Source organism: Trichechus manatus, unplaced genomic scaffold (genome assembly GCF_000243295.1).
Source record: "Trichechus manatus latirostris isolate Lorelei unplaced genomic scaffold, TriManLat1.0 scaffold00104, whole genome shotgun sequence".
Classification (NCBI taxonomy): Eukaryota; Metazoa; Chordata; class Mammalia; order Sirenia; family Trichechidae; genus Trichechus; species Trichechus manatus.
In genome coordinates this window covers 1,855,034-1,870,288 of record NW_004444040.1, presented here as the reverse complement: position 1 = coordinate 1,870,288, position 15,255 = coordinate 1,855,034, and the positions used below count along the sequence as shown (strand labels likewise).

Here is a 15,255-nt window from a genome sequence, read left to right as displayed (position 1 = left end):
TTCACTTAACAACATTTGCTTTTAAATTTATGAGAGGCAGTATACACAGTGGTCAAAAACATGGACTCTGGAGCCAGACAGATTTTGGGTTTGAATCCCTGTTCCATTACTCACTTGGCCCAGAAGTTGATGAATCTCCTTAGAGACACAGTTAGTGGTAGAGCTGAAATACAAGCCAGAGGCTTCAAATGGTTAAACAAGTAGCTTTTCAACTCAGGATTCTCTTTCCAGCTGTAGCCATCAGGAGGGTGGGGGCCCTCTTTGCCATGAATTTACTCATGAACAAAACCACCTGTTTGTTGACTCAAGAAGAAATAGAAAGTCTCAACAGACCCATAACAAGAGATTGAATCAGTGATCAAAAACCTTCCAACAAATAAAGTCCTGGACCAGATAGCTTCACTGGCAAATTCTTCAAACATTTAGAGAATGACACCAATACTGTTTAAGCTCTTGCAAAAGATAGAAAAGGAAAGGATACTTCCTGATTCATTCTATGAAACAAACGTAACCTTGATACCAAAACCATACAAACACCACAAGAAAAGAAATCTACAGGCCAATATCTTTTATGAATATAGATGCAAAAGTCCTCAACAAAATACTAGCAAACAGAATCCAACAGCATATTAAAAGAGTCATACACCATGACCAAGTGAGATTTATCCTAGGAATGCAGAGATGGTTCAACATTAGAAAATCAATCAATTTAATCTACCACATCAGCAGAACAAAAGATAAGAGCCACAGGATCATCTCTCTGGATGCATAAAAATCATTTGATAAAATCTAACACCCTTTCTTGACAAAAACCCTCAAGAAGATTGGAATAGAAAGGAAATTCCTCAATATGATTCAGGGCATATATGAAAAGCCAACAGCCAACGTTATACTTAATGGAGAAAGACTGAGATCTTTCCCCTTGAAACTGGTAATAAGACGATTGTGCCCACTCTCACCCTTCTATTCAGTATTGTATTAGAAGTCCTAGCCAGAGCAATAAGACAAGTAAAGAAATAAAAGGTATACAGATGGGAAAAGAAGTAAAATTTATTCACAGATGATATGATCTTATACATAGAGATAACCCCAAAGAGTCCACAAGAAAACGTCTAGAGCTAATAGAGGAATTTAGCAAAGTTGCATGGTACAAGGTCAGCAAAAATCAGCTGGGTTTTTATACGCCAGCAATGAGAAATCTGAAAGGAAAACAATTCCATTTACAATAGCATCTAAGAGAATAAAATACCCAGAAGTATATCTAACCAGTGACATGAAGGATTTATACAATGAAAAGTATAAAACACTGCTGAAAGAGATTAAAGAAGGCTTAAATAAATGGGAAGATGTCCTGTGTTCATGAATTGGAAGACTTAATATTGTTAAGATGTCAATACTACCCAAAGTGATCTGTGGATTCAGTGCAATCCCAATCAAAATTCCAACAGCCTCCTTTACAGAAATAGAAAAACAAATCCTCAATTTTATATGAAATGCAAGAGGCCCCGAATAGCTAAAACAATGTTGAAAGAGAAGAACAAAGTAGGAGGACTTACACTTACTAATTTTAAAACATACTATACAGCTACAGTAATCAAAACAGCCTGGTACTGATATAACAATAGACACATAGACCAATGGAATAGAATTGAGAGTCCAGAAATAAACCCACACATCTGTGGTCAGCTGATTTTTTACAAAGATGCTATGTTTATTCAATGGAGAAAGAAGAGTCTCTTCAATAAACGGTGCTGGTAAAATTGGATTTCCATACGAAGAAAAATGAAACAGGATCCGTGCCTTGCACTGTACAAAAAACAAAATTGAAAATGAGTTGAGGACCTAAATGTGCAAACTAAAACCATAAAATTCTTAAAAGAGCACCCAGGGGCAACACTGCCAGACCTACCTTTCAACAGTGGATTATCTAATACAATAACAGAAGCAAAAACAGCAAAAGACAAAATAAATAAATGGGACCTCATAAAAATTAAAAACTTTGTTCATCAAAAGACTTTACCAAAAAAGTGAAAAGAGGCTACCGAGTGGGAGAATATTTTCAGAAACTGTATATTCTACAAGAATCTAATAACCAAAATATATATAAAACTTTGACAACTTAACAACAGAAAGACAAATAACCCAATCATAAAATGGGTAAAGGACTTAAATAGACATTTTACCAAAGAGGACATTCAAATATCCACCAAACTCATGAAAAGATGCTCAGTGTTGCCAGCTATCAGAGAGATGCAAATCAAAATGCAACAAGATACCATTTCACTTCCACTAGAATGGCTAGAATTTTTAAAAAAAACAAAACAGGAAATAACAAATGTTGGTGAGGATGTGGGGAAATTGGAACCCTTATCCATTACTGGTGGGAATGCAAAATGGTACAACCTTTGTGGAAAACAGTGTGGTAGTTCCTCAAAAAACTAAAACCAGAACTACCATACCTGCTGTCATCGAGTCGATTCCAACTCATAGTGACCCCATAGGGTTTCCAAGTCTGTAAATCTCTGTGGAAGCAGACTGCCACGTCTTTCTCCCGTGGAGCCGCTTGTGGTTTTGAACAGCTGACCTTTCAGTTAGCAGTCCATTATTTTAACCACTGTGCCATCAGGGCTCCTGGCAATTCCACTTGTAGGTATATACCCAAAAGACTTGAAAGCAGAAACTCAAAGAGACTTGTACACCAATGTTAGTTACAGCACTATTCACAATGGCCAAAAGGTGGAAACGACCAAAATACCCATCAACAGATGAATGGATAAACAAAATGTGGTACATACATACAATGGAATAGTACTCAGCCAGTAGGAGAAATGGAATCTTGATACATGCTGCAGTATGGATGGAGCTTGAAGACATTATGCTGAGCAAAATAAGCCAATCACCAAAGGACAAATATTGTATGACCTCATGTCTTAGTTATCTATTGCTGCTATAATAAAAATACCACAAATGGATGGCTTTAACAAACAGAAATTTATTCTCTCACACTTTAGGAGGCTAGAAGTCAGTCAGGGTGCCAGCTTGAAGGGAAGGCTTTCTGTCTCTGTCAGCTCCAGGGGAAGGTCCTTGTCACCTTGGAAATCTACATGTGTCTTGTCATCAGTCTTCCCTGGCGTCTGGGAAGCTCTCAGCGCTGGGACCCTATATCCAAAGGATGCACTCTGCTCCCAGCTGTTCTTTCTTGGCAGTACTGAAGTCCCTCTCTGTTCACTTCTCTCTCCTTTTATCTCTTGTAAGATAAAAGGTGATGCAGGCTACACCCCAGAAAACTTCCCTTACATAGGATCAGCACTGTGATCTGAGTAAGGGTTTTGCATACCATCGTAATCGTCTTTAACGTAACCCAATCTTGCCTCATTAACTACAGAGACTAGGATTTATGACACATAGGACAATTACATCAGATCACAGAATGGAGGACAACAACACAGTACTGGGAATCATGGCCTAGCCTAGTTAACACATATTTTTTTTGGGGGGGGCACAATTCAATCTATGATACCTCACTTATATTAAAAGACAAGAAAAGTCAAATGTATAGAGACCAAAGTTTATTACTGGTTACCAGAGGCAGGAAGAAGGGAATAAAGGGGGGGGGGTGTTAACGGTGATGGGATAATTACATTGACTAAGGGTAGCATTGCAAAGCCAATTATTGTGATTGCTTTCGATAAGTTACACTCTTGTGAAAAGTCAAACTGGCAAAAATTGTGTGATATATTTACAACAATGACAAGGAAAGAAAAAAGAATGGTTGCTGAGGCTGCTTACGTACAAGTAAACACCTCATGGGATTTGGTTCCTTGATTTGGAGGTTTAGGGCCGTAGTTTCATGGGACATCCCAGTTAGCTGGCCTAATAACGTGTTTAGTGTTTCTGTGCTACGTCCTAGATTGTTACGTAGTGCCTGGGATCTTAAAAGCTTGTAAGTAGCCGTCCAAGGCACAGCAATTGGTCTCTATTCACCTGAAACAACAGAGGAAGAAGGAGAGTCAGGAATAGGAGGAGGATATGGAATGTGTGGCTAGTTGCCTCCATGAACAACTGTTACCGTTGCCATGAGACCAGAAGAAATGGATGGTGCCTGGCTACCATTACTGAACATTTTGATCAAAGATTCTGTAGGAGTATCCTAATCAAAAGGGAGGAAATATAGAACACAATTTCAAATCCTCATAGACTCCAGACTTCCTGGTGCTATGGAGGGTGGATGAACCCCTGAAACTATTGCCCTGATATCATCTCTAAACTTTAAACCAAAAATATCCCCTAAAGTCTTCTTAAAACCGAACAATAGTTTAGCTTAACTAGTGAAAAAGGTCTGCCTTGAGCATTATGCTCTTTTAAGAACTATCTATAGGGGAGCAAATTGACAACAGCGATTTTAAAAGATTAGATAGGAACCTTAGGCAGCAGTGAGTTTATGTTAATGGGAGAGGAACAACTCAGAAAGGGAGGGTGAGAATGGTTGCACAACTCCAAGAATGTAGTCAGTGTCATTGAACTGTACCTGTAGAAACTGTTGAATTGGTATATGTTTTGCTGTGTATATTCTCAGCAAAATTTTTAAAAAGCACCATCTATCAATGTCAAAAAAATAAAATAAATTTATGCATAGAAATAAATGATTGTATCTAAATTTATGCTGAGCAAATAGCTATCTTTAATAAATTACTAAGTGGGGATAAGGGTTAAAAAAAAGTCAAAATGAAAACATATTAAAAAATAAAAAACCTATTTGTTACCGCACTTATTTCTATTATCTAAGGCCTGACTTGATAAAAATAGGCAGCATAAGATTAATTAGAATTCTGAAGAATGGAAAAAAGTTCAATTTATAAGAATTATCACAGGACCAAAGATTTGTTTTGTTTTATTAAAACAATGTTGTAGAAATTGATGTGGTCAAGGTTGGACATGAGGATGGAGGTAAAGACGAAGAGAGTTTTATAGGAAAGTGAAGCAAGAAACTAGAGTGGGACTTGTATATTTTAAAACTGCTTCTGAGATTTAGTGAATTCTACTTTTCTAAGTAATTAGAAGTACCTTAGCATGTCACTGTTTGCTTAATCTAGCCTTCTAACCCCTGTAGTAGTGATTCTGGCAATTAGACCCAACTTGCCTCCACTTTAGCATTTCTCATTTAGTTATTATGGTGTAGAGAATGTTCAAACTGATCAGAGCCCAATCATCTGCTAACTTTAAAAAAAAAAAAAAACAGCTTTATGGTGGTATAATTGACATAATAAACTGAACATATTTAAAGTGCAACAAAGGGCTCATCCTTCAGGAGGCTGCAACTGAAATCTGTTTTCTCACGGCCTTTGCTGACTCAAAACCTCTGCGTGCTTCCACCTCTCTGTGTTTTTCAATACTGCTTCCTGATGCAAACTACTTTTGCTGTCTCAAGGAATTTTTGCACCAGTTCATCTCAGGGATTACTGGCCAAGTTACAGATGTAGGTGGCTGGGTGGCGCAAACAGTTAAGCATTCAACTACTAGATGAAAGGTTGCCATTGCGAACCCGCCCAGAGGCGCCTTGAAAGACAAACATGGGGATCTGTTTCTGAAAGGTCACAGATTTGAAAACCCTGTGGCACAGTTTAACTGTGGACACGTGGGGTTGCCATGAGTCAGAATTGGCTGGACAGCAGCCAACAACAACAACAACCCTTAGGTCAGATGCCTAGCCTGGGTTCAGTCATCTGTGGCCAGGGTAGCAGGGTCAGGTGATACCAGTGTGGCAATTTATGTAGCTAGAGCCCTTAGAAAGGGGCATGCTGAGGCTAGTCCACTGGCTGTGTAATTCTGTAGCCCTTTGCACTTTGAGCTCTAATTAGAGCCAGGCCATTCCTGCTTTTGACTGTTTTTTCACCCCTCCTTCATGGAAGTGTTGAATGGGATAGAACAGGGCTGTGCTGTTTTGATCTTAGCTGAGGAAGGAGTCCTCCCATATTAGAAGTCCCCTGTCACAGGAAGCCCTTAGGCCCCTCCCTCAATTTTCTCTGGTCTCAATGACTAGTGCCAGTTCTCTCCCAGGCTCCAGCCATGATTCTTGGAGCTGCTTCTGCCTCAACCCCTTCCTCTTAGCCTCACATAGACAGCTCCCTACTGCCGGTGACACAGCTCTCTTGCCCGTAGCTATAGCCCTGGGCCTTTGCAGATACCCAAGAACCAGGTAGTGTATACGCCTGAGGCATTGAGAGGCAGTAGTGAAGACAGTATTATTTAATTTCCTTTGTATTTGTCTCGAGTAGTGAAGATAGTATTATTTAATTTCCTTTTTATTTGTCTCGAACCCAGCCCCACTAGACTGTGAGGACCATTTGCAGGCATGTTCCGCACTGCACCCAGCATCCAACACAGTGCTAGGCCTCAAACCTCATAAACGTTTGTGAAATGATGGGTGTTTCTGATTCCGTTCTTTTTTTTTGGGTTCAAACCACCTTAATCTGCCTTTATTTGATCCCATATATTTTGGTAAAGATCTGTCTGAGAAATGAAAATTTTTCTGACCCGTATGCCAAGGAGCCCTGGTTGTGCAGTGGTTAGGCACTGGAGTACTAGCTGGAAAGTCAACAGTTCGAACCCAGCAGCCACTCCATGGGAGAAAGATGTGCCAGTCTGCTTCTGTAAAGATTACAGCTTTGGAAATCTTATGGGGCAGTTCTCCTCTGTCCTGTAGGGTCACTATGAGTCAAAATTGACTTGATGGCAGCGGGCTTGGGGTTTTTTTGGTTTGTTAAAAAAACCCAGCATCCAACAGTACTGAGAGTACCATATTTCAAGATCTTTAATCAATCATGGCAGGAATTGGGCCATATATTTTGGTTCTTTCTATCCTCAAGAATTGCTTTTTGAAAATTAACAGTTTCAGTAATCTATACCTTTTGATTGTCTCAACGATATAAATCTTGGAATCCATGTAAGGGCACTTGATGCTGAGACCTATTTCTTTCACAGAGAGTTGCCTAGTTTGGTTTTAGGTATGAAATCAAAGGTCTGAGCTGCTGCCTTTCACTTGATCATCAGGGTTTTGCTGAGCAGGGGCAAATTATTTGGGCTCATTTGCTCCCCATGGTACAGTACAGCTGATCAGAGCCTTCTTTGCTTTGCAGGAATCGATAGCAGGTACAATGAAGGCTGCAGAGAGCTGGCAAATTATCTTCTGTTTGGTTTGTACAATCAGAATAGCAGTGATTTTGAGAAAACAGGGTTTTCTGAAGAAGTTCTAGATGGTAAGTATATATTGGTAAACTCAGCATATGGGGAAGGAGTGGGTGGCTTATTTCTTCTGGTCCTTATTTCATAGTCTTTTTATGGGCAAATGTGATCAAATTTACAACAGCCCAAAGCCCCAGTCATTTTTTGCCTTTTTAAAAATAAAAACAACACTTCTTCTTTGTTGATATTTTAAGTAACATCCTCCCTTGGTCACATTGCTAGATGATAAGAGAGTAAGGACAAGTAGTTTTCAGAATATACTTACTGGGTAAATAAGCTTTAGGGAAAAAAGTAAATATCAATGTTTGGCTTAATATCTCCTTGGCAAGGTACTAGCTTTTTTCTTAATTGCCCACTGCCTCTTCATGCTGGGAGGCTCAGATTGTGGGCTGTTGTCCTTTAAAAGCACTTTCAGTTGTGAATCAAGGATGAGCCTGCAGGCTGCATCTACAAGGAAGACTTCATGTGGATCCTCAGCTTAGGAACAAAGGCTCTTTGTCCTGCTGTGTCTTTGGGAATTTTCTACGTGACTTTAATTCATGACGATGCCTGTGACTACAGTGCAGGCTTTCTGCTTGCATTCCCCTTTCCTCAGCTTTAAGACACTTGTCCTGTGTTAATGCTGCTGTGGGCTGTTGCCCAGGAGCAATCTCTGATATCACATACTTAGTGTCACGACTTGTCTGCCACATGGGTCAGGAGACACAGGAATAGACAAATAAGACTGGGCAGAAGACAGACAGCTCTTGTGAAGCAGCTAGGGGCAGCATGAAAGCAAACGTCTGATGTTGAAATAATCGAGTGCAGGGTTTCCAAATGGGGGAGATTTTGCCCCACCGGGGACATTTGGCAGTGTCTGGAGACAGTTTTTATTGTCACCACTGTGGTGGGGGTGGGGGGTGGGAAGAGGACTGCTCCTGGCATCTAGTGGGTAGAGGTCACAGATGCTGCTAAACATCCTAAAATGACAGGGCAGCTCCGAACAACAAGAATTATTTAGTCTAAAATGTCACTAGTGCCAAGATTGAGAAATCTTGGTCTACTGTATGTGAAAGTTTTTCTGTGGTAAAGTCCTTCTCTTAATAATGTCTGTCCGTTTAGACTGATTAAAAATTTCCTTTTTATTAGGAGATGCAGAAAGAGTAGGCTAAAATTATTCCTTGCTTTAAATTTTTTCAATCCAAATTTGGTTTCAGATTTTGAATTTAAAAGATGTTCCTAAAAATAAAAATGTCCTTACACTGTACTGGTCTGAAAAGAATTATTCTTGCCAGTTCATTTAAAGAGTTATAAAAATAAATGTGTAGACAGATGTTTGTACCAACCGCACATTTCTCTGCTAGGACATTACAGTCCTGAAATTAAGTATGTAGATAGTTTCAGTCCTTGAAGGTGTGCTTTTGTGCTTATCTTTAACTTTACCCTGTCTCCTGGGTGCTTAGGAAATGAGCATTTTCCTCCAAATTAATAAACGCATTTTTTAAATCCAAGTAATTGGAAAGCTGAGCTCACCAGATTTGTGCTTCTACATTTTGACCTCTAATTATGTAAGAGAAAAGGGGCCAACATCAGGGATTTATTTTTAAAGAAAACTTTTAGAGTAGTTTACATATTCATCTCAACTCTTAAACTTTCTTTTACCTGACTATGTACTTTGTTAAACTGTTGTTCATAGTGATGACATCAGAGTTCTGTGAGATCCTGAGAATACTTAATCAGGTTTGGTAGGTGTCGTGTTATACCTTTTATTGAATCCTAATTCTTCAAGATATGTTTGTTATACATTAGTGTAGAGTACAATATACATGGGAAGCCCTCAGTCTCTCCTCAGTGATAATCTACAAGTGATTCAGGATGGGACTCTCTTGGAGGGTATGTGTGAGGGACAGTGTGCTAAGAGATGAGAGGAGCCCCCTTTCCCACTTCTTGCCCCTTTAACTCTAGGACTGACTCGAGAATCTACAGTGAATAGACTGCTCCATGCTGGCTTCCCTAGAACACCTTGGGTGTGACCAGTGTGGAGCTCAGGGTGGCTTAAAAAGCCAGCATCATGGAGCTTAATTCTAGGAGACCACCCAGCTGTGGGACTGGGTGTGGTCAGTATTTATTGAGCTTATAATATGTTTTCCTAGAGTGTGATCCATCACACTGTGTTACTGTGTTGGCCCTGCTCTAAACCTGCTGCGTTAGCTGCTCGCTGTCCCCATGCACCTTTCTTAACTCCAGCCACCTCCTCTAGCAACTTCCCTAGCTTTTCTTCTTAGAGGGAGGCCTAACGGCTCTGACTCCTGAGGCACCGTGGAGTGGAGCCTCTGCTTTTCCTCTGAAAGGACCACTGCCTTCTTTCTCAGTGTTAACACTGCTCTGCTATTCCTGCCCCATTTCATATTTCTTTTGTTAGTTTACCTGGGTTTATTTGCGCATTTGGGATTGCTTTCTTTACTTGCCCTACCGACAGTTGATGGTTATTTCTTAAATCTGTGAGCTGCTGATACATTTATAGAAGCCCTTCCCACTTGCCTCTTACTTCCTTCCTCCCAGCCTTTCCTGTGTACAAAATTCACCACACAAAGTAACCCTTCCCAAAGCTGACAGGCTGAACCAGTCACTGGCCATACTTGGTGCTGTTTTCCTGCCTTGGTGGCTGTAGGCTACGGCATTTCCATGTGATATTTATCTCAGCAGTGAAGTGCACAGCTGAGTTTAGTACCACAGATTTGACCGTGTTGAACTTCACAAAATACAATTCTTAAGTAGCTGAAGGCTGTTCTTTTGGCTTATCTGTGGCTGTGTTGCCATAACCAGAGGGCCACAGGAACATCTCATGGGGAGTAGGAAATCCTTTGCTGTCAGCACTTGAGAGTTCCACAGTCACTTTGAAACATGTTTCCTAGTTAAGTAATATTAGGGTTAGAGTTTTGTTACATTGTCTCAGAAGTAGTTTTAATAGCTTTACTACTTATGTGGGCAGAAAATGTCTACAGGAAATGCCTTCGATGATCTTTCTCGTGTTTTGATTTTTTCTTGCAGATATAATTATATTGATTAAATCAGATAGTGTCCATCTGTACTGTAATCCTGTAAACTATCGCTATCTCTTACCCTATGTGGCACATTGGAGAAATCTGCATTTCCACTGCATGACTGAAAATGAGGTGAGAAGAAAAGATAGACTAGGCATTTAGAGACACGCTAAGAGTACTCTTTCCAGAAAATACTGATCTGGAACAGGAAGCCCCTAAAATGATCAAATTAGAGTGTGGTTATACAAAAAATGGTTACTTGTTTTAAGTGGAAAGTTTCATATTTCATTATGGTGCTATGGATATGTTGTATGCCTGAAGGAGGCAAAAGGGGCCGTTTAAAGCGGCACAAATGGTTAAGCCCTTGACTACTAGCTGAAAAGGTTGGTGGTTGGAATTCACTCAGAGGCGTCTAGGAAGCCAGGCCTGTTGATCTGCTTCCAAAAGATCAGAGCCTTGAAAACCTGTGGGACAGTTCTACCCTGCACACATGCGACCACCGTTCAGTCAGAGTCGACTTGACGACAACTGACAACAATGTAAGTCGGCCCGTGGACCTACCTTCCTGCCCTGCTTCTTTGATCACCAGCCTGAGCCCAGTTTCTAGGGGACTAGTGCCTAGGCACTGTCCCAAGACAATTTTATAAGCTTTGTGATGTTCCCGTGTTTGGAATTTCTTGGTATATGCTTTTGCTTTCTTTTAGGCTCTTTGCAAGGGTTTGGCTGGAAATCAAATTGGGATTTGAGATTTGGGATTTCACAGAAGTTGTCACCCGATAATTGGTCTCAAGAACCCTTCTTTCTATGTAAACTTTTAAGGATTTTTTGGGAGAAGTTTTCTCTCTTACATTTAGATCTCTGAGCTATTTTCAGTTGATTTTTGTGTATGGGATGAGGTAAGGAAGTTATAAGTGTTTCTGACCAGCAGACATAAAAAGTTGGCTTTGGAAATACTGCTTTGGGTGGGGTTCTCTAGAATTTCATTTGAGACAACTCTGATTGATAAAATGCAGAGAAAATATGGGACTTTGCATGATTGCTCATCTGGGCCTGTTTTCCTTTCAATTTTCCTCTTTAGTATGAAGATGAAGAAGCTGCAGAAGAATTTAAAATTGCCAGCTTTGTGGACATGGTTCGAGACTGTAGTAGAATCGGCATTCCTTACAGCTCCCAAGGTGAGTGTCTGACAGTAAGCCATTTTAGAACCTTGCTTGAGATGTGTGTGAATCGAGTGTCCCTACTTACAGTTTCATTGGAGGCATTCAGCTGGGAAACCCATTGATCCATTTGTTCTAAAGCAAAGGGATCAAGCAGAATGAAATTTGGGGATCTTCCTTTCCAGGCTTATAATTTTAACTGTGAAGTTTCCATAGCAACACTGCAGACCATAGCCAGGTAGAGCTGATAAGGGATTTCCCACACTTGACTTCTAGTCTGTAGCACTTATTGTACATAGGGTATAGATGTGTAGCCTCTAGGTAATTAGAATAATAATTCGGATATCTATTATAAAAAATATGCTGATCCAGTGAGGTTCAAAAATGATGTGTAAATAACAGGAAAAAATAATTTTAGTAGTGCTTATATCTTTAAAAAAACTTTTCACAGCGAAGCTATTGTTATAAAAAAGGAAAACTTTTGATTTGGCAATTTTCCCTTGAGGAAATTGGTTGGCTATGTTGCTTGAGGGAGAGGAGCCAAGTTTGGGTCTGTCAGTAATTAAATCTACTAAATGATGCAAGTCAGATGTAAGAAGCCTCTGTTTATTTACTTACATATTTACTTCCTTAGGAAACCAGAGTGTGAAAATAGACTGTGAGGAAATCTGAATTTGTGTAACTTGTTTGTGGCTTGAATTTTTCTTGGCTTCCACTTTGTATTTCTAGTTTCAATATCTGACTGTTTTATCCATTCCAATTTTATTTGGCTTGATAAGGCCTTGGTAAGCTTGTGAGAAATGAGGCCTGCCTAACCACATTAGATCAGGTTTAGACTCTTATATCCATCCAGAATGGTATTTGATATGTACTGTTGTATTTGATTCCTCTAGGTCACTTGCAGATATTTGATATGTTTGTGGTGGAAAAATGGCCGATTGTACAGGCCTTTGCACTTGAGGGCATTGGAGGGGATGGTTTTTTTACCATGAAATATGAGGTATGTATGAAAAGCAACATGCCTGGTTTTTGTGTGCCACTGGGCTGTTTCTATGAAGGTCCCCCAGTGTGGGTGTGTATCATTGTAACACCTCGGAAAGCTGGCGGTGACCTCCCAAGGGCATGGAGCAAGTTAGGCAAAGACTTGAAATGGAAAACAGTTGCTGTTTACGGCCTAGTCCCCAAATTGAGTTCCCGTGACCTCTCTTCTTGGACCCCTTCTCTGTCCTTCCTCCTCTCCTCTCCCCATTCTGAGTTAACTGTTCTTCCTCTTTACTCCTATAGCACCCTAGGCTGACTCTTCTCATAGCTTTCCTGTTATTTTACATTTGTCACACCTCCCCCTATTCACCCAGCTATTACCCACCCCTGGTCTTTGGACAGGAAGCTCCTTGAAAACAAAAACAGTCTTTTTGTTGTTGTTGTTTGTATGTCAGAAATTCATATAATTTGAAAACTATTCAAGGGCGTTGAAAGGGACAATACAGAATTTTGCATAAGTACGGTATACTAGAGGAATAAAAGGGTTAGCTTTTGTGGTAAGAACAATGTCTTTTATTTCAATATTCCTTGCATTTAGGAGATGACCAGTAAGTGTTTGTTAAGTGAAATAATGAATGAGTCTGGGAGAGGGAGATCACCAAGAGTAGAGCTTAGGGAGGATGGCCTGGTAGGTTAACAGTGTGACCACAGGCATGTAAGTGCCCCCAAAGGATCGCCACTGAAGTGACCTGCCCCCATCACAGGAAACTGGGGAGGGGGAGCATTGTCATACTAGAAATGGGGGCTTTCTGTTAGGAATAGAGCAAATAGGACCTTTGGAGCAATACAGGGGGCCAATTCGTACCCCTTCTGATAAGTAGTAGTGTCCCTCGGAAATGAATGGAGGCTTGCCTGGCAGCATCCTATCACACCCTCTAACGTGGAGCAACATGGCCATGGGGCAGAAGGGAAGCGTACCACTTGGACTCCACTTTTCCTGCTCTGAAACCACAGTATTTTCACATTGGCTACAAGTAGAAGAACATCAACAAGGCCAAGGGAGCTGCCCCGATAGGAAGTCATGCTCTGTAATTTGGAAAAGTCAGGGCTTGAAGGGAGGCAGGCCATAGGGGGTAGAAAAAAAGCTTATAATTTTATAATGTTAATATTTATTTTTAATTTATTATATTATATAATTATATAATATATATGATTATATTATTATTATATATTAACGCCAGGAGCTTATGTGAATTAACTGGTTTAATTCTTAGAATAACCCTCTAAGGTAGATACCATTAGTATCCCTATTTTGTAGGGAGGTTAAATGAATTTCCCCAAGTTCCATAGCTAAGGAATGACAGGCTGGGGCCAGGTGCAGACGGTCTGGCTTCAGAGCCTGTGCTCCTAACCCCTGGGCCGCAGGTGGTGAGTGGAGCCTTGGAAAGCCGTGCACTGGGAGGCCACAGGGTTGAGGCAACCCAAGTGATTCGGGCCTTCTGGCTCCTGCCTTAAGGTGCATCACAACGTGGAGTCACATCCAAAAGGAAAAAATCCCCTTCCAAAAATCTTCGGAAGGCAATGTAGATCTCTGCTGTGGGTGGTTTTTTTAGGGGGTAGGGTAAACAGTAAGAAGAAAACAGCACACAACATGTGGTAAGAGTTCCTATAAATCTTCTCTGAGGGTCACTTTCTCCAGATCCTGCCCTTTTCTGTAGCTGCTAATTTTAATTCTTTCAAACACTTGCCCTCCATCCACACCTCACTCCCTCCCACCTGAGTTCTCTTCTTTGCCCTGCCCCTCCCGGTCCTTTCAGGTGTGGAGCAGTTTGGCCTACTGATTGGCTCTGCCAGTGTCCTCTCTGCTCCACTCTGATTCACATAATGAAGGCCTGTTAACTGCCTGAGCCAGAAAGGCTCCTGCCTACTTTGAAGGCCAAGAGAAGGAGAACTACAGATACTTCAACTTAATTTTCTAAACCTCTGTTTTATTGCATGGCATTACCCAGAAGAAACTCATTAACCCGGAGGGTGTTTTGTGCCTGATGTGGCAGATGCCCGCATGAAAAGGGAAGCCAGGCCCAGCCATAGCTTTTACTTAGCCTGTAGGCTGGGCCAAACTTAGTCATGGATATAGAGAACTTTTTCCTCGAAGCACAGAGAAGTTTCTCTGCTGGGGCTTTCCTTGCTCCCAGCTTCCTCCTTCTTAATCTCCAGCTGCTGGACCTGTGACTTGGCAATGTAAATTTACACTAACTAGCTCCCCGAGGGGAGGATACTAATAACAAGCTTCTGAACAACGGGAATAACCATAGAGCATTCATTCACCTCTTTATGGACAAACATAGGATCTTCATACTGAAAGGAGGAGCAAGAATGGTAAAAAGATTCAACAAGATACAAGAAAGATGCAGGGATAGATGAGCATGCTTTTAAAATTTTCTCCAGGAAACAAAATAAAAATTGAGGAAAATATGTCTTTTATACTTTTTAAAAATCAAGTTGTAAAGCAAAAAATAAGGTGCAGCAAGTAGAACAAGCTGAATTGAAAAGGGAGATGGATGACACATTAGGAAAAATTGTAAGAAGTCTCAGAATTCATTATAGAATTAAATGTGTGTTAAAAATAGAACTTAAATTCAATACCCAAAAATCTAATCAGCTGATATACTTGAAAAGCTGTTCCAGAATACAGAGGAAGAGATTAAAGCAATGAGAAAGAAGATGATTAAATGGAAGCTAGAGAATGGAAATTGATGATATTAAAAATGAGGGAATTAATTGAAGGTATTTATATACTAGTCTATGCCTCCCTCCTTCCCCCAGGCATTTATTTACTGTTTGCCACCTCC

At 40.5% G+C, this 15,255-nt stretch overlaps 1 protein-coding gene across 1 annotated transcript in view; it reads left to right on the top strand.

Moving 5' to 3' along the window:
• The window catches only part of DNAAF9 (dynein axonemal assembly factor 9), a 139,879-nt gene that overhangs the window by 24,047 nt on the left and 100,577 nt on the right, over window positions 1–15,255 (top strand). Inside the window, exons 3-6 of the mRNA XM_023737560.1 lie at window positions 7,137–7,256; window positions 10,273–10,397; window positions 11,344–11,440; window positions 12,316–12,422. Coding sequence (XP_023593328.1) covers window positions 7,137–7,256; window positions 10,273–10,397; window positions 11,344–11,440; window positions 12,316–12,422 — 449 coding nt within the window. The remainder of the gene's footprint in view (window positions 1–7,136; window positions 7,257–10,272; window positions 10,398–11,343; window positions 11,441–12,315; window positions 12,423–15,255) is intronic.